At 41.7% G+C, this 19,278-nt stretch overlaps 1 protein-coding gene across 1 annotated transcript; it reads left to right on the plus strand.

Annotated features, from left to right (window-relative positions):
* Positions 1-4,112: 4,112 nt before the first annotated feature.
* SLC34A2 (solute carrier family 34 member 2) lies at positions 4,113-17,907 on the plus strand. Its single transcript, XM_009512326.2, has 12 exons — positions 4,113-4,222; positions 4,326-4,463; positions 5,055-5,183; positions 6,094-6,237; positions 6,862-6,973; positions 8,710-8,905; positions 9,641-9,736; positions 12,197-12,317; positions 13,034-13,201; positions 14,592-14,708; positions 14,796-14,920; positions 16,540-17,907. Exons 1-12 carry the CDS (start codon positions 4,117-4,119, stop codon positions 17,113-17,115), a joined length of 2,028 nt encoding a protein of 675 aa, XP_009510621.2. The 5' UTR covers positions 4,113-4,116; the 3' UTR covers positions 17,116-17,907.
* Positions 17,908-19,278: the final 1,371 nt, after the last annotated feature.

The following is a 19,278-nucleotide window of genomic DNA, read 5'->3' on the forward strand; positions in this document are numbered from 1 at the left end:
AGCTGCTTAAGCAACCTGTAGGCACATGTACGGTCATGTTAGTGGTTGTTGCAGTTATTACCATTTGGTTTTGAAAATACTGCTTTTTCCTCCAGTACTTTTATTTCATCTTGGTTTGACAGGGTCTGTTCCCCTGGAGGTTAGATTTCTTTAAGGCTTACTGCTTCATAGTTCTTATTTCAGGCACAATGTGGCCTTTCAGTGCGCTGTCACGGGTGGAGAGGTACAAACAATACCGTCCAGGCACATGCAAGTGGTAGTTCATATTCTCTGTGTTAAGTCCAGCAAAATAAATAGATTTACAACTGTTTCTGATCTAAAACTGAAAAGCACCGAGAGTCTAGCCCTGCAACCAGGGCTGTTACAGTCCAATGAGTCACTGAGGAACGCAATATAGGGCAACTGCATGACACCTAGTGTTGCTCAAATAATTCCCCACAGACTTTAACTCTTCGAAAAGCTGCAGTGAGAGAATGAATATGGCTATAAAAACCACGGGACCCCACTTCGGCTTCAACTTTCTCTCTCACATTTTATTTCAGAATTTGAATGCCATCATTTCCATCTATCTGCCTCTTAGGAGCAGGAGGTTTCAGTTTCTTTTGGAGTTAGAAAGGATGTCACACGTAGTTAGCATTTTCCAAAGACGAGGAAAGACTATACTTACACCGAAAGGAGCACACACGATGGTGTGAGAGGATTTGCCGTGAGGTCCACCGAAACGGACTGGATTACAGTTTGCGCAGGCATTAGTTTTCAGACCTTTGCAATATGCATAGCATATTTTGACCTGCCACTTTCAGGAGGAAATTAGCTCCCATTTCAGCACAGGTCTGCACAGGTGGATATCCAAAGCAACAATGCTTATCTGGATGCGAGCTCCACGACTGCTTCATGGGTGCAGGCATCCTGGCCAGCATCCTGCCAACTAAGCCGGGAACCGGACGCGTGGTGCTGAGACACCCAGCGCTGAGACACCCAGGTTGGCACAGGGATGGGCAGAGCTCATCACTCCGGGCACCTCATCCAACAATTGTGGCTATCCTGCCTTTGGACCTCGACCGGTGTGTCCAGCTGAACGTAGCTCCTTGTTGTGGCATGCATCATCATCGGCCCATCCTCTGCCCGTTCTCTAACATGTTCCATCGCAGTGTAGTTGTGTCTTCAGTGTTCAAAAGTAAACCACTATTAGGGTTTTCATTGTCATTTATATCTTGCGTCAAATGATGTTCGTCTTTTACACTGCGCTTGACGTCAGCCTTTCCAAAGACGCAGCTAATATGAGCTGCCAGGGAATGATGCAGTTAGCTTTGTCACCCCACTGCCCTGCTCCTCTGCAGCACCCAGATTTTCTTCTGAGTATTTTCTCAAGACGTTAAAGTCTATTGGGGCCAAGGAAGAATTCCTTGAAGGGAAAACTGTAGAATGTAGATTACCCTTGTAGGACAGCCATTAATTAACAGTAAGTAACTGTGGCCAGAACTCTAGCAAACAGAGTATCAGGTGGCTGTAAACTATCTTCTCAGCTGTTCCTCTTAACAAGAGTTGGGATCTGGAGAAAGCTGACAGCTTTGGTAGTGCTGCAAGGACCTATATGGTTCTGCTTTCATCGGTCCTTGATACCAATCACACAGAATGGGCTATTCCAGTCATACCTCTGCAAACCCAAATGGACAAGGCAAATACAGTAAGGACCTCCAGTATTCAAGTCTACCTTCCCAAATCAGAGGTTGACTAGGTCCCATATGAATAATTTTATATGCATACCTGTAAAAAAAAACTTCTCCACAGAGGTGGTCAACTCTCATTCCAGGGTATTTAATCACATAAAGCAAAACCAGTAATAGTACATGACGTACCTGTGGGATCCTGAGCACCTCAGGAACATGAGAGATGCTCGTTATGAAAAAATGTCCTTCTGAATTCTTGAACGGGGAGAGTTTATTTAGGAGACATAGAGGCTGTTTGCTGAAGTTTTCAAGCTCCAGTTTCTCCAGTGAATGCATCGGCTCAGTTTCCGTACAGTAATCATGCAGGCTGAATCCTTCATTTCCGTACTGAATGTAACAGGAGAGCTGTAAAAGTACTGATGGCATCTCTAGGGCTGGTGGTGTCCAGCATATTCTCTCTCTGCCTTTGGTGGGTATATGTTGTCAATGCAACTTCACATCTGAATTTCCAACACGTTTTCGCAGTTGTATTTAAATTAAGAAGCACTTGTGCTGAGCAGTTATATTTTTTAGAGCTCTTTAAATGCTGAACATGTATAAATGAAACTTGTTTAGCAAGACAGAGGTGTTCCGGCATGGGTGGGGCTTGGAGGTTGCTCTGGCATGGGTGAAAATATGAGAATTTGCTCCAAGCAAATGGAAACCCTGTTGAAACAAGCAAGAGTGATTTTCTTCCATCTGTTCCGAGATCTTCCTTTGTACATCTTTGGAGCTGGTCTGGATCTTACACCACAGATAAAGAGTGTGTAAAAGCATGGTTTTTGTTAATGGGATTGTAGAATAATTTTTCCTGCTGATGTGGGAGGGGAGATACTCTTTTCTTTATGGAGTGCCAGAAGACAATACCCTTCTCTGTTGCAGTAAGACATGAGTGATTTTATCTGTGACATTTCCTTCCCAGCTAAAGGAGGAGGATGTGTGTCTTATTGACATGGGCAGGGACAAAACATTTTCACCATCAGCTACATAAAGGATTATGATTAAATGAATGACTAATTGTACTCCCTTAGAGTGGCTGATAAATGCAGGTGAACCTTGTTTACAGGAGCATGGTACCAGCTCTGACACTGACTTTCGGAGGCTGGGCGCAGGTGCCCTGTTTATGGGGAGCATTGTGGGCAAATTCACTCTCCAGGGTTTCAGCCATGCGGGCGACAGATGTGGCGGCCGCAGGGCAGCTTTGCCTGTGGCACTGACTGACTCGTGTGGCAGAGAGGGTGGAAGAGACAGGCCCAAAGGTGAGGCTTTTCTGGGTAGGGTTCACTTCTCTCTTCCTTTCCACTGAGTTTGTGGTTACGCTGGCTGTGGTAACCAACAGCCTTACAGGCCTAGAAAGGTAGAAGTATGATATATGGCCTTGGCTCCCCATGGTCAACTTCCCCCTCTTTCACATCGCTTCCTCTGCCTTCCAATGTTGGTGAAGTAAATAAGTAAGACCCTTCCAGGTTTTGGTTCAAGGAACAGTTGCCTCCTCCTCTTGTGCCTGGGCTAGGTCTGTCACATGTTCTTGTACCTGTGCTGGTAGGATTTGGCCATGTGATGTCTTGTTTTTTAAGTTATAATTTGTTAATATTACAATTCATGGCAAATATGCTCAAAAGGGGTCAGGGAAGAAGAGGTTCAGGCAGAAAGCCTACGTGAGATGGGTGAGCCTGACCTTGCTGCCACTAAATCAGCTTCACTTGCAGCATCAGCTGTGAGTTACAGGCAAATACAGACCTGCAAATGGCCACCGCTGTCTAATTATGCTCTTGTCCAGTCATTCAGCAAGCATCATTCTGGAGCTCAAAACTCTCGAATCTTCCTCCACCTTGTCCAGGGTCACATTCACCTCCATGCTTCCATGGGAATGAATCAGTAAAAGCAACAAGAAGATAGTGTTTAGCATACAGGACCCAAACTAGGCAATGCTTTAGGGAAGAACTTTCTTTGCTAAGGTCTGTATATTGAATTACCAGTTTGGTAAAGGCAGTCAGTTAAATACAGAAGCTCGAAGAAGGTAAAAGAGTCCTCTGACTTTTTGCTGAAAGGTCATAGATGAATTAAAGAAATTCCTAAGGCTTGGAAAGCAGAGGAATCTTTGCTTTCATGACAGTTAAAAGTGAACAAAAATACATGCATGAGATGGGAATATTTATTTAATTACATAAATTACACAAATAAATAAACTGTGTGATTTAAAAAATAATTGAGAAAACAATTTTGAAAATAAAGGAATAATTCATAAAGATTAATAAAAAAGCTGTGTTCAAGGTCAGATTGCTTTGATTCCATTTCCATCTCTTTTGCTTTTAAACTTAATCATATTTCTCACATACCCTGTTTTAAGTTAAATATTTTGACAGTGCGAGCATTTTAATTAGCACTATTTTGTTAGTCACAGATCATGGCTCCCTGGCCTGAGGTGGAAAAGCCTGAAACCAATAACTATATTGGGGACTCTTCCAAACAAAACCAGAACATGGGCGGGAGAGAAGGAGAAAACCACAAAGGTAATGTGTGCTCACCTGTGAGTTACAAAGATGTATAAGTTTTGGGGCTCCTTGGAGAAGATGGAAAGCAATTAAACCATTTTTTAAATGTGTATTTCATCAGGCAATGTGGCTTCACTTGGAAATAAAGGGGAAATTCAACCTGCATTCTCCACAATAGCCTTGATAGATGAGACAAGGCCGGAAGAAGACGACCCATGGGCTCTGCCGGAACTGCAGGACACTGGGGTCAAGTGGTCAGGTAGCCATTTCTCAGCAAATAAGTTACCTGCATTTATTTTTTCCATCACTTCCGCTCTCTTTGTCTCGGTGGTTTGTCTGAAATGATATTTGCTGTGGAATTTAATTTAAGATTTGAGGAGTTTTCAGATGTAGGCTTTACACTCTGTCTCACATTCCCCAGTGGTGAATGGGAATATTTTATTTAGTCAGTTAAGAAGAATCTGGAAATCATGCTGCTTACGCTCCTTAAAACACAAGGAGCTATATGGAAAGCAACCCCAAACTAATATATTTTTATATTTTTATATCCAGGTTCCTATTGGTCTTTGTTTAATCAGTAGAATGACTGTGTAAAACCGAGGGTCAATCTCAGGCTTCATAAGGCTTTTGTTATATACCAAAAGCTTTTACATGATAAAACTAAGTAAATAAGCTACCTGCTTCTGCAGTTAAAATTTGATTAAGGAGAATATTGGTTCAGGTTTAATCACACACTGGGGTCACAACACTGTCTTTGACTCTGTAGCCTCTGCTTGTGGGCTGGATTGTTTCAGATAGAACACCAAATACAACAAGCAAGTCTTTTATGAATAACGTCTTTGTTTTGCAGAGCTGGATAGAAAAGGAAAAATCATTCGTGTACTCTACGGGATAGGGAAGTTTATTATGCTACTTGGATTACTCTACTTGTTTGTGTGTTCTCTGGATGTACTGAGCTCTGCTTTTCAACTGGTAGGAGGTATGAAAATGTCTAAAATGTCAAGAATAAACTATGAATGAGGCAGTAAATTTCATCTGAGTGGCTAAATTACAAGTATCACTCTTCAAGAACATTCTCCATAGATTTATGTGTTGCGATATAGATTCAGAAGGAAGTAGCTCTGACTGAATACTGACCTTCATTTGTTTGAAAGGGCCTTTGTTTCTCAAATCCCAAGGAGCTGTTTATGTAGGGAATATTGGTCTTAGTAGGTTCCTGTTACTTCAGTGACAGTTTACATGAATACTTCTGTGCATAGATCTGTCCTGTGTGAAAGACATTTCAACAAGGTGAAATATGAAGGTTGTGCTCTAGATCAAAGCATCCAGCACTGAAATGCCACCCAAATCCTTCAAAGACAAAAACTACTGAAATGTAATTTTTACATTTATTTGTCTCCAAGGGTTGAATCCTGCTGATGGATTCAGACGTGGTTATCAGAGCTTCTGTGGAAGCATTTTGGATTTTTGGCAACACAGAAAGCTACAAGAACAAAATCACGCAGGATTATTAAAATGGTTTTCCTTGATGCAGTAACCAAAAATATCAAGGCAGTAATTAGCATTTAAATCTATGCATGTGTGGTTTTTTGTCCTACAGTCTTTCCTCTGATAGCTGTGGTTTTACATGGTTCTCTGCAGAGCTCAGTAGAGTGTGTTCAGTCACTGAGATGAGAGAATATAAAGTATTTTCTGGTAACAGAGAAGCTGAGAGTTCAGGACCTGAATTTGGATCCCTGGGCTTCATCACCTTGTACATTTTTTGGCTGGCAAGCATGGCTATATATATATATCAATTAAATGGTTGAATGATCTTTAATTAAATGCTCTGATAATTCCTATGGACTTTACCTTCCACTTCCCTCACTCTGAGAATATGTTGTTTGTAGGTAAAGCAGCAGGGGACATTTTTCAAGATGATTCAGTGCTGTCTAATCCTGTTGCGGGGTTGGTGATTGGAGTTCTGGTGACTGTTATGGTCCAGAGCTCCAGCACTTCTTCATCCATTGTGGTCAGCATGGTGTCCTCCACATGTAAGTCTGATTACAGCATCTTCCTAGAGATCACTCATAAATCTTGGTCTGGGGTGCAGAAATCCCCATCTGTATTGAAGCTGTTGAAGCTCTGAGTGTAAAACAACAGACTGCAGGAAAAGATTTTCACAGCTGTTGCCCTGATATAAAATAAGATTTTAAAAAGTAATAATTAATAGTAGTGGTGGTGGTGGTCATGGTAAGTCCATAACTGCAATGAAAATAATTGAAAGCCTTGGCACTGAATGCATTACTTTTGGAAGTATATGCATACTTTTCTCATGTTACTGAACTTCATTTGTTTTGTGGCATAATTTCAAAATTCTGCAGTAAGTAGGAAAATGCCTGGGAAAGAGGAGACTTTGTCTTACTCTGGCCTTCTAACTTGTGGTGAAAAGGGATAACCATGGGCTACAGTTTCAGTGGGTGTCATGGGACTAAGGGAGTACCATGTTCACAGGGGGCTTGATTAAAGCAAATGTACCTGGATTGGAGCACCTAATCCCAGTGACATCACGGGAAGTCAGGGTTCCAGTGACGTTGACAGATGTTAATTTTCATTGGTGCAAAAATCTTGCTGATGATCTGATTTTTTCATTCAGTGCTTCCTTTTCTGCGTTCTAGTGCTGACTGTTCAATCAGCTATTCCTATCATAATGGGAGCAAACATTGGCACCTCAGTTACAAACACAGTTGTGGCACTCATGCAAGCTGGGGACAGGAACGAATTTAGAAGGTATTGTACTTCAACACTAGATCTGAAAAGTTGCTTTTCTTCCTTCTTTGTAGGTTTTCTTCTATATTCCTTATAACTGCTACAGCCATTCAACCTTTCTATTGACTGAAATTTGAATGTCCAGTTAGGAAAGTCACAAGCATGGCCATGGCCATGGCCAGTGTATAATGCTGTCTAGATATATGGCTTCATACACTTGAAGAAAAGCATATTGGGTCCCTTTAAACATTTTGTGCTTTTCTAAGAATCCACCATTTTTAACTGGATCTTGCACAAGGATAATTTTCAACTGCTCCCACTATACCACCTGCCTTTGATTATCTCATAATTATGGGAGGGCTGTACAAGAAGTTTGTATTACAGTATTTTGGTCTACTCTCCTTAAAAGAGACTGCAGGGTTGAAGACTTTTTAAGTCTACAGTAAGAAAGTGCTGGTAACTGTAGAGAAATTAAGTGTTCTGGCTGTCAAATATATACAGTGACAACTTTTAGACTGCCACTTGACATTATTGCTGAGAGAGCTCATGGCTTACTGGAGGTGGGCAGTAAACTTGGGAGGCATATGAGGCTTTGGTACCTTGTCATTGATGGCATACCAGACATATGAAATACACCTAGCCCAAGCGTATTTCTCGAAGTTTTACTGTCCTGAATCTTTGGTTGTGTTATTCTGTCACTTAAATTCCAATGCCAAAGTAGCCTATTAGTGTCTGGTCAGGAAAAGAATTTAAATAATAATGAGAAAAGTTGATTTTTAACATTCATTAACAACTTTAACAATCACTTCGGACTGTAAACTGAAGGTGGTAGGACTGTCAGTTTTGTTGGCCTGCTTTGAATGTTCTCCCTGATTATTTGTTGGCGTACTTTGAATGTTCCCAGTCAACCATTGGAATAATCTCCCCAGGGGAGTGGTTGACTCGGCTACATTGGATACCTTCAAGAGTCATCTGGACAGGGTGCTGGGCCATCTTGTCTAGCCTGTGCTCTTCCTAGAAAGGTTGGACTAGATGATCCCTGAGGTCCCTTCCAACCTGGGATTCTGTGATTCTCTGTGATTTCCCTCAAGCAGTTTTTCGATGGGAACCTAAATTACAGGATTAGCATTTCAAGAACTTTTTCCTCCACATTTTCTTCCTTTACAATGATTAATTTAAGGAGCTATATTTTAAAACAAATACAGGCAGATTGTAGAGAATTAAGAGTGCCACAAGCAGCTATTAGCAAGGTGGGAAAGAGTGCCTCTGAGGCAAGAGCTGTGGTTCCTCAGGCTGTGGAGGAGAACCTGGAAGGGAGCTGTACACTAATGATTTGCAAGAACATGTGAGAGGGCTGCAAAGAGCCATCTTCCCCCAAGAGTCAGGGAGAACAGGTTCCAGAGGCAGCGCCTGGTTGAGGATTAAAAATGTACTAAAAATGGGTGAGAGGCAAAACAAATGTAGGCTGTACAGCCACTTCTTTCTTCAGACAAACACTGTTGGCAGCCCTGTGTTAAGGATCACTTTTGCCTTTTCTAGTTTGTCTTGTCTCACTTGGCTGGCTCTTTCACTCAGTCCGTGGCGTGGTGACAATTTAGCACTCTACAGCAAAGCAGCCATCTCCTGTGACCCCAGAAATGAAATGTTTCCCATCCTGAAATGGGCTTCATCCCCACCTCTATGACTTCATTTTTAATTGATGTTGTGCACATGTTGTTTAATTAAAACTAGCTCTGTTTTTTGATTTCTTCTTGCAGGGCCTTTGCTGGGGCAACAATACATGATTTCTTTAACTGGCTCGCTGTGTTTGTGCTGTTGCCCATTGAAGTTATTTCTGGCTATCTTTACCATCTCACCAATGCTATAGTTGAGTCCTTTCATCTTGAAAGTGGTGAGGATGCCCCTGAGCTACTAAAAGTTATCACAGACCCCTTTACAAAGCTCATCATTGAGGTAAGCTCTTTCTCTCTTCAAGGAAGCTGCTCAGTCACAGCTAATCAAAATGCTTTGAAGGGGGTGGGGGCAGGGTTGCTCCCACTCACTTCCTTCTGTCCTTGGGGTAAAGCTCATTAGCAGATGGATTCTTCTTTTTGTTGACATTTCATAAAGCACCAGGTCTATATTTCCTGTTTCTATTTCCCCCACATTTCACCTTAATGATGATAGATCTAGCTAGGAGGACTGGCAAGGCAGGTGAGGACAAATACAGACACGTGGGATGGATGGGACGGTAGCCTGTTGCCTAGACATTGACAGATAGTACTAGCTGAGACAACCTAGCCCATCCAGCAGATCTGCGTAGGAGCTCAAGAGATGACACTGGAATTATGGGAAACTGGCACATACATAGAGGGGCAGCTGGATGCCAGAGGGGATGTGTCCTAAAACGATAGTAAATGCATTTAGGCAGTTGTGTCGGTGTAGTTGTCTAAACTACACCGTTTAAAAAGGGTGAGATGAGGTGGTGGGTGATTTGGGGAGAATGAGACATGGTGTTTGTGCTAGTAGAGTTGTACGTTTTTCTGCAAGTAAGCCCCTCCTACCTGTTGGGCAGCAGCTCCAGCATTAGCGGTCATGCAGACTTTACTGGGCTGAGCTTCCCAAGGGCGTTTTCTGAGTACAGCTGAACAGAATTGTGTGATGTAAGTAGAATAATGATTTTATTTTCTTCTTTTTTTTTTTTTAAAGCTTGATAAATCAGTAATAAATGCAATTGCTACAAATGATGTATCAGCAAAAAACAAAAGCCTGGTAAAGGTTTGGTGTTTAACGGAAACCAATACGGTGAGTATCATGCTAAGTTCTTTGTCAGGTTCCTTGGGAAGTATATTACTGATCTGTAGCTGACACTCCTTACCATAGGACTGTGAAATTAGATTTTTAAATTAGTATTTTTTTTGCAGCAGAAAAAGAATGAAAACAATTTAATGTAGTTTTTACTCCACTTAAATAAAGGATATCATACCAGTGGTGAGCTTGACCTTGTTGCTTTTGGTACCACGCAGGCCCTTGCTTATCAGAACCAGTGGTTTGGATCCAAGCCTTTTACTCCTTTCACATCCAAGTGCCTTTAAATTCTGGTACTCCTACGAATGCCCTGACATGGAAAAAATCTGCAATATAGGCCAAAGAAAATGTCTTTTTGCTCACCATTTATCTACTCATCTAACCAGCTTTAGTCTTACGTGTGTTAGGGTGATCCGGTAGTAGCTGATTATTTGCAGCTTTCATGGAAAAATGCCCTCAGAGAAAGCCTCTATGGGGATATATATCATTGTTTTTCACCCAAGCAACACTGCAGCTTGAAGGAATCTGTTGCCCAGATCGACACCAATGAGTGTTTTGGTGAACTGTGGAGCTAAGTGTTTGGCTTGCGTTGTTCAGCTAACTAACAATTAGAGCATTAAATACCCCTTGGATCTCTAATTAGACTATTCTACCTGTTGGTATACATAGAAAAGTAATTCCTGAAGTCCTGAGGCAGAAGATGCTTATGGATACACAGCGGAGGTTAAAATTAAGAGCTTGGGTTTTCAGAGGAGCTCAGCTCCTATTGAATGACGGTCTGGATGGTCAGTGAAATGCTAGCTAGGGAGATAGTGCCAGGAGCAGAGCTGTGCTAATGTGAAACTCTGCTCAGGTTACACTGCTGAGGAGTTGGGTATTTCATCTCAGGGGAGGCATGATGCTTGGGCAGCTGTTCTGCTTTCAGTCCCCCAGCCTGCACTTGGCCACCCCTTTGTTTCCCTGCCCCAGCAGGCACAGCCTAACATTCAGAGAGGTCTGAGCCCCTGAGTCCTACAGTCCCCACCCCCCACCCCCCACCTTAGAAGACAAGCAAGTACAGGGAAAGTGTAGGCTGAGGGTTACATTTCCATTTACACTTTTTTTTCTGTGTTTATCTATATTTTGGCTGTGTAACTACTGCCCAAGCATACAGTCAAGTTACAGAAACACATGAAACCCCATCAAGCTTGACATGAACTTGGTGGGGGCAATAGGAAGATCATTTAAATTATTTACATTCCTAATGGGTTAAACTAATTTCTGTCAAAAATGATCAAACAGACTTATGGCAGGGATAAATACATGCAGACCCCATATGTTTAAGGAAAAACATAGGATAAACATTTTGATATAATGCAGCTGCTTTGAAACTCAAATGTCTGAAAAAAATTTCAGGAAGGAGAGAAACAACATTGTGTTGTGTTTGTAAAGGCTGATGTGTTGGGGCAGGCTGGAGACCAGGCGCTCCCTGAAGACATGGGGGCACAGGACCCACCCCCAGCTTTGCCCATCTGCATCAGCTGGAGGGGGAATGTGAATGCGGGTGTTTGCAGGCAGTGCCCAGAGAGCAAATATGATTTCTCTTTCTCCGTTTCTGCAAAAGAGACTAACTCAAACACATATTAAGTATACCTCCTGTTCAACAGTGTGGTTCAGAGTCCATTTGGCTGTTAGCTGCTTCTGTACAGTTCAGCCAGCAAACTTTGCCGTAATCTGCATAACGACTTATGGACCTAGCATCAGAATGCAATATGCCTGGGCAAGGAGTTCTTGTAAAGAAGGTTTTATTGTGGTATGAATAGAAATTCAGGTTCTGCTCAGTAATACTAATGCTAATCATAGTGTTAGTAATTAGCTCTTAGATAGCATTTGAACCTTAAAAAGAAAAGTAGTAGCAGCACTTCTGTCTTGACAGGAAAAGTGAGGCTCAGGAGGGCAGTGAGAGCAGCTTGTGCTTATCCAGCAACAGGCGCTGCACTACAATTGTAGGTTTGGAATCACAGTCCTGTACAGTACTCAGATGATTAATTGCAGATAAGATGATGGTAAAGAGGTCTTTCTTTGACCCAAGGAAACCGTGGCACTGGCTGAAAAAGGAATGTCACTGTCCCCCAGCTGCAGCTGGACATGAATGTCATTCCACAGACCCTGACATCAGTAGTTAAGGTTCTTAGCTACTGATGACTTGGTGCTATGTTTATTACAATGAATAAGATTTGGGGTATATTTTAATCTTTAAAAGCTGTATCAATTGACTTGGGTAACAGCACAACCACTTATTTTAAGACTGCAAAAAATTTTGTCTTGTCATGAATGCGGTACCAGGTTACACTCCAGTTTACACATCTGCCTTTAATTGGTGAATGCTTGGTTGCAGTAAAAACCTAGAACTTTGCATGAGCTGTTAATGAAGGGTTGTAGGTGACTGAACTATCTGCTTTGTCTGGCAATCTTTAGACACTGCAGAATGTCACAATTCCACCTTCAGAAAATTGCACATCTCTTGACCTTTGCTGGACTGAAGGAAATGTGACATGGACCACCAAGAATGTAACTGAAACAGAATATATCAGTAAATGTAAGTAGTAGAACTATTTCTCCTTTGGTAATATCTTTACAAATGTATATGGCTTTCTAATGGTGTTAACAGACCCCTTCAGAGGTATACTGAGAGGCACTTGCCTGTATATGGACATAAGGTACTACTGCAGGTGCAGTCAGAGCAGCCCGTGCTCTGTTGTAGCTACACAGGTGGAGTTACCAGCATCATCATGGTACCTGGCTGCAGATGGATCTCTTTCCACATGCCCTGGTTTCGGTAATCGAGGTCTTCAGTATCGTGTCACCCTTGCTGTTCAGGTGACTTGGAGCTACAGTTACGTTTGCTGTAATGGTTGCTTGGATATCTCCATCCCTATGCATGCCCTTCAGGACTTTGAGGAACCCTTCTCAGGCATCCAGCCACCTCTGGGAAGAATCGACCCACCATCCAGCTCGGAGCATACCAAAATTTCCTCATGCCCCTTGTATTCCCCTCTCTCACATGTGGTGGCCCAGCTCCTGCCTGCCCCACAAGCGTGCCCACTGCGTGTTTTATAAGCATGTCCATACAAGAGCCCCTCTTGCCGTCCTCAGACATGGCTTTTGTGGAGCAAGGGAGGTGGTGTTTTCACTCTTTGCATCACCCCCTCAAGCTGTGTGTGCTTTCGTAGGGGCATGTATGAAAACCAGAGCTGGGCTTGGGATCAGAGCAAAAATATAGCTAGGCTGATTAATTTTCCTTTTCTCTTTCAGGCCAGCATCTCTTTGCAAACACAGACCTGCCTGATCTTGCCATCGGTCTCATCCTCCTGGCTTTGTCCCTGCTTGTTCTGTGCTCTTGTTTGGTGATGATCGTTAAGCTGTTAAACTCTGTGCTTAAAGGACAAGTGGCAAGCGTTATCAAGAAGATAATCAACACCGGTAATTATCTGCTTTTCCTGAAGATTGTTTTCAGGAATGACAAGGACACTGAGAACATCTATTGGTATCTCCTGTTCTGGCAGATATTATAGAATAGTTTAAAGAAAACATTATTAGACCAAAATCGCACCCCCTCCCCAACATTTTTTCTTGTTATTTTCTTCCTGTCAAAAGTCTATTAGAGAACAGCTTGCTTGTGAACTGCAGCAGAACTGCAGCAGATTAACAGCAACAGAGACCAAAGTCCAGGTTCTGTTTCTTGATGTGTAATGATTAGCTGCTAGAAGTGTAATGTTCCCATCCTCAAAAGATAACACTGAAGTACCGAGATCATGATTGCCTCCTCTGGCACAGAGCCTGCATGTTTCTTCTAAAGTTGAAAATAGTTTGTAGTGATTAATGAGCCCTTAATTCCCTTCGCTTGCCCTGTTCCACTCCTTAACCCTCTCTTCAGCAGGATAAGGCAGCCATGAATAGTGGAACTTTCTGTCTTTCCCTGTGTTCTCCAGGTGTTTTTTTCAGCCTGGATCCATTGAGTACAAATGTTTTTATTTTTCACTTGGATGCTTTTTCTTCATCCTCTCCTGAATAGAGAGGTTAGAACCTGCAGCAGAGAAAAGCAGTCCTGGGATGTCTCTGGTTGCGGCTGAAGAGAGAGTTCACAGAAATGGGGAAAGCAACAAAGTGGTCCCCTTGCTGTCTCCTCTTCTCCTGGGCAAAGAACACTACCCGAATCAAAAATGAAGGGCAAAAAGTAACCAGCTGATGGTTGATGTTAATGTGTGATCTACTCTGTGTTCCTCTTGTGTCTTCCCAACTAAGTCAGTCCTCACTTCTTGGCTCACTCATAAATCTGCAGATTATGGGGGACCATTGTGCCTAGTTTCCTCTAATCAGTGTGATTAGCTTTTCTTTTCAAGGGTTAACAAGTGAATCTTTAGGAGGTGATCTGCTAGAAACTAGCTAGAACAAACAACCTGATTTTCTCAGGATGGTCTTCAGAGCTTTCTGACAATCCAATCCATTCAGCGGGTGCCTGGTTGCTGAAACCAAGGCACTGAAAACACCTAGAAGGTGTTGTGTTGACCTCTGTGGAAACATTTCGGGTACCTAACTGTATTTCAACATAAACTCTACCCTGGGTCAGGACAAAATTCTACCTAGTCTAGTATCCATCTCAAAGTGTATCCAGTGGTGGAAGGTTGGAGTGCAGCAAACAGGGTAAATTAGAGTAGCAGAACAGACTCTGACCCAAAATCATGATGTAAGAGACAATACGAAAACAATATATCTGCAATTGAAATGCTTAATAGTCTTTCCACTGCTGTGTTACTATTAGATAGAGCATTCTGTTATCCTAAAGACAATGTTCTCCCTCTATTTTTTTTAGATTTCCCATTTCCTTTTACTTGGCTAGCTGGATACTTGGCTATGCTCGCAGGGGCTGGTATGACCTTCGTCGTCCAAAGTAGTTCCGTTTTCACATCTGCTATTACACCCCTTGTTGGTAAGTTGTCAATACTGTATTCTTTATGCCCATGATTTATCTTCTTCATCATTCTGAAACCGCTCAATCCTGTTTCTTTTCTCCTAGGCATTGGCGTTATAAGCATTGAGCGCTCTTATCCCCTTACTTTAGGAGCTAACATTGGCACAACCACAACGGCTATACTTGCAGCTTTAGCAAGCCCAGGGAGTACACTAAAATATTCATTACAGGTCAGTATTCATTGACTTCATTTAGAAGTTGCAACTTTTATGAAAAAAACCTGACAAAATTGGCTTTTAATCAAATATGCATGGATGTCATGCTTGATTTTGAGCTGTTAATGGCAGCTCATTAATTTCAACTACTAGAGCAAAAAGCTTTTAATAAACATTCTCAGAATGTCCATATACAGTAAAATCTTTCTTTCATAAATTGGGCTTGATCTGATTTAATTAATTCAGAATTCAGACAGGGTTGGCCACTTGACTCCTGATCATGGGGGTCTCTGCAGCTTAGAATTCAGTGCCCATATGTCTGACAGCCCTTTTAGGTAACCCCCTATGAGGGTAACTAATTTCTGTAAGTTCCCTCCTCAGGACCCTAACTCTGTTCATGCAGTGTGTAGGGACTCCTGTAACCTAAGTGAAGGTTGTACAACCCATAAGATGGGAAGCTGTCTGCCTACCTGAGACTGCAGTGAGCATCATGACATCTATTTTCTCATTGTAAATCTAATCTGAGCAGGTTTTATTGAATTCCTTGTTGCCTCAGACTATTTGAAAAGTAGGCAGCCTGTCTTTGGGCTCCCATTTACCACCCAGTAAAGAACATTCCGGACAGAAGATAACATTTGAATGAACCCTCTACATCAAAGAGTGGAAAGATAATGAAATTTCCTTTGTGAAGCAGATGAATGTTTTGTGCTAGCCACAATAAATTAAGAAAATGACAAGTCCTTTTATTGTCCTCAGGCATGATAGAACAGATGTAATCATGAGAAGATACGATCTTGGCCAAGCCCAGATTTCATGATAACTTGCTGTTTTTATAACTTGCTTTAAAAATAAATCCCTGTACTTTCATATTTACTTTAGTCTGATAACAGTTATAGAATGAAAATAAGATAAGGTGAGCAGGGAATGTACTGTTTTGTTCAGTATATTCTTATTCTGTCTAAGAGACTTCTAAAAGCTTTAGCAAGTAGGTGTCTCTTCTCACTTATTTTTTAAAAAACATTTTGAAGAATGTGAATCAAATGATTACAAAAGACCCAGACAAAGTCATGTTCCAGGAATCTCCTCAGTGCCCTATAAACTTTTAGGTAATTTTTGGAAAATCTAGGTTTGAACCATTGACAAGATCTCAGTAGCCTGTATGCAATATCTAATTCACACTTCCCATCTTTTAATCAAAAACTGGTGGATGCAGAACCCAACAATGAGCAGTTCTCATGTAGTTCTCATGCCTTACTAACAGCAAGACTGTTTCCTGATAGCTGTTTGATTTGTCAGGTTTATTTCTGATGGACTCCGTTTCTTGCAGCTGAAAGCTACATTTTAAGACTTCTCCATCTGTGGAGAGATATGTCATCCCCTTTAGGCTTGCCTTGTTTCCAAATGCTGACCTTGTTTGTAGGCAGTGATCTTCTCAATGTATGAGGTATTACCGTGTCCTTGCTTTGTGCTAGGAAAGGCCTTGCAGTGAAATGGCACAAAAGACAAGAAAAAAGAGTAGGAAGCCCGAGGAGGGAAACTATGGAGTCTTAGTACCACTGGAAGTTACTGCCACATGAGCAGAACCATTTAAAGGCATTTTAGTTAATGAACGTCTCAAATGTTTTTGCTTTCAGATTGCTCTGTGCCACTTTTTCTTCAACATCTCTGGGATTATTCTGTTTTACCCACTACCTTTTACCCGGCTGCCAATCCGCATGTGCAAGACCTTGGGAAACATAACAGCCAAGTACAGATGGTTTGCTATATTTTATCTTCTCGTCTGCTTCTTTCTTTTGCCATTGTTTGTATTCGGTCTGTCACTGGCAGGCTGGCCAGTCCTCTTGGGTGTTTGCCTTCCCCTCTTTGCCCTTTTTATTGCTGTGATTGTAATTAATGTTATGCAGTCGAAGCGACCACATTCACTGCCTGAGAAGCTCCAAAACTGGGATTTCCTACCCATCTGGATGCACTCCCTAGAGCCTTGGGACAATATAATTATGTCTTCACTCTCTTTTTGTGGGAAACACTGCTGCGGCTTCTGCAAGTGCTGCAAAGTCAGTGCAGAACAGGAGGGTGCCAAAGACAAGCAGCTAAAAACTATGGAGGTTTATGAAAACACCATTGCAATGGCTGATGAAGAAAGAGGTGGAAGAAGGGAACCAGCTGCGGCTTGTGTTGAAAGAACAGGCACAAACAACACAGCCCTATAGTAGTGGATCAACCCATATTAGCAAAGATGCAGCACAGGACAGTCAGGCTCTTGAAAACCACCTTGGACAATGCACTGAGGACAGAGTGAACTTTTTGTTAGGCTCCTGCAGCCAGTGATATATCATTCATCAAGGAATGGAGTCAAACAAGCTTGACAGAGGCCCTAGAAAATCTATGATCAGTGGAAAAGCTAATGACAGCTTAGCTTACGGGAGGATGAACTATGCAGTACCTTCATCCAATGCTGTCAGTAGCAAACAAAAGAAATCCTGATGTAGTTCCATGAAAAGAGGGATGAAAGGCTCAATTAAAACTTAATTTAAAAAACCCAAACAAACAATGCACTTGTAGGACACCCTTTTTGACCTACTGGTTTATTCAGCAGAAGTTACTTTATAATACCTAAAAAAGCTCTGGAAATGGGGAAAAAAAAAAAAAAAGAAAAAACAAAAAAGAAAGATAATCCTAATGTTTTCTTTGGCCTGTTTGCAGTGGTCAAAACAGAAGATGGTAGTTTTCCCAGTATGGACAAAACCTGTTCTATTTGTGTAAAGGAAAATGAAACCCTGGGACATCCTTCAGAAGCTCTGGGAGTTCTTTCTCTGGCACGAGGGTGTGCATAAGCCCATTTTGAGCCTTCTCTGTCTCCTTTAACATCAGGGACAGGAGTCATAATCTTTTATTATCTCAAGCTATAGTCCATAAAAGTAATTGCTTATCCCTCTGCTTAATGAAGGTTAAGCACTGGGTTTGGAGACACTGGGTGGCTACCAAAGGGCTTGATGGACTCAGGATGCAGTTGTGTGGCCATTCTAGATGGTCCTCTCCCGTCCTGCTCACCATGTAATCCCACAGAGGAATGGTGCAGGAGGGAGGACAAGTGGCCAGCGTAGAGGAAGAGACCGCCACCACGCCTGGGCTGATGCCAGGAGATCTGCGTGCAACTGTGGGTCAGTTTGGCTCAGCCACAAAATGACCTTTCAGAGTAGCAGTGGAAACTGGCTTTAAAGCTACAAAAGAAGGAACCTGGAGAGTAGATTATGGCTACCATGGGACATACAGTAATGTTTACTGGAGAGAAAGGAGTGTTCACTTTGTGCTCTGAACCACCCTCCTTGGAAATAATGTGAATTTTACTGGCAATTGTATATAGCAATCAAAATCCCAAATAAAATCCCTAAGTAGTGTAGTCACTATCATGTGTAGTCAATCCATAAGTAGCGTAGCACTCGGTGGGAAGCTGCTTGTGCTCAAGTCTTACTGTTACTGATGTTTTAGTAAATGCTCGTGAGGCTGCTCTGAATCATGGGCTGACAAAAGGCATAATTTCAACGCCAGAAAAAGCACATTTCAAAGACACACTGAGTACTTCTGCTGGCCTTCAATAGCTTAGATATCAGTGAATATGGGATAATATCTGAAGTCCAACCACTAACATTAAAAAAAAAATCAGGTGGCTGAGTGTAGGCCAAGTGTCATTTAAAGCCAGCTTACTTGGCTGAGTTGTAGATTAAATTTGTAATGGAAATGCTGAGAAGACCCTTAGTTTAACATTGGCACTCAGTGCTGCTAGAACACATTTACTTTGGAAGAGATGTTTGTTTTCTGCAGGGCTCTGGAATTCAGTAGGTTGAATTCGACTATCAGGTAAATATGTACATTTTAGAAGTGAAATTTTTTTCATTTACTTTTTTAAACTGACATTTAAACCGGCAAACTATGCTGCTGAAAATGTGTTTGCAAATTGCATTCATACTGAGTTTCCAACTGTTTCTGTAATTGTGACCCACTGACAAAATGTTTAGAATCAGAGTGAATTTCCAAAAGCATCTAGTTTTGGTATAGTTCTGCTCTTTTGGGGTGTAGTAGCAGAGAGCAGAGCTATGCCAAAGCGTTCTTTTAAAAATTATTTTCCTTGTCCTTCCTATAGTTGAAACAGAATTTTGTCAGCATTTCATTTTTAAAGTGGAATTTTAATATCTTCAATAATTCTTCTTCATTTTATTCTCACAATTCTGGATGCTTTCAGAATCTTTTCCTTTAAGTCACAGTGTGCATTTCCCATGCTCTGTTTCTTCAGGAAAAATATAAGAAAAATATCCAGAATTCTTTCCAAGTTATCTCAAGTTTCCACTGACCATCCATTGAAACAGGAAACATTT

This window comes from Phalacrocorax carbo, chromosome 4 (genome assembly GCF_963921805.1).
Source record: "Phalacrocorax carbo chromosome 4, bPhaCar2.1, whole genome shotgun sequence".
Lineage (NCBI taxonomy): Eukaryota > Metazoa > Chordata > Aves > Suliformes > Phalacrocoracidae > Phalacrocorax > Phalacrocorax carbo.

Bases quoted from the DNA above. Each gene is read 5' to 3' on its own strand.
- SLC34A2 (XM_009512326.2), top strand. From the start codon at position 4,117: ATGGCTCCCTGGCCTGAGGTGGAAAAGCCTGAAACCAATAACTATATT. The intron at 4,223-4,325 runs GTAATGTGTGCT...GTATTTCATCAG, and splicing joins AGAAGGAGAAAACCACAAAG to GCAATGTGGCTTCACTTGGA. The intron at 13,202-14,591 runs GTAATTATCTGC...TATTTTTTTTAG, and splicing joins CAAGAAGATAATCAACACCG to ATTTCCCATTTCCTTTTACT.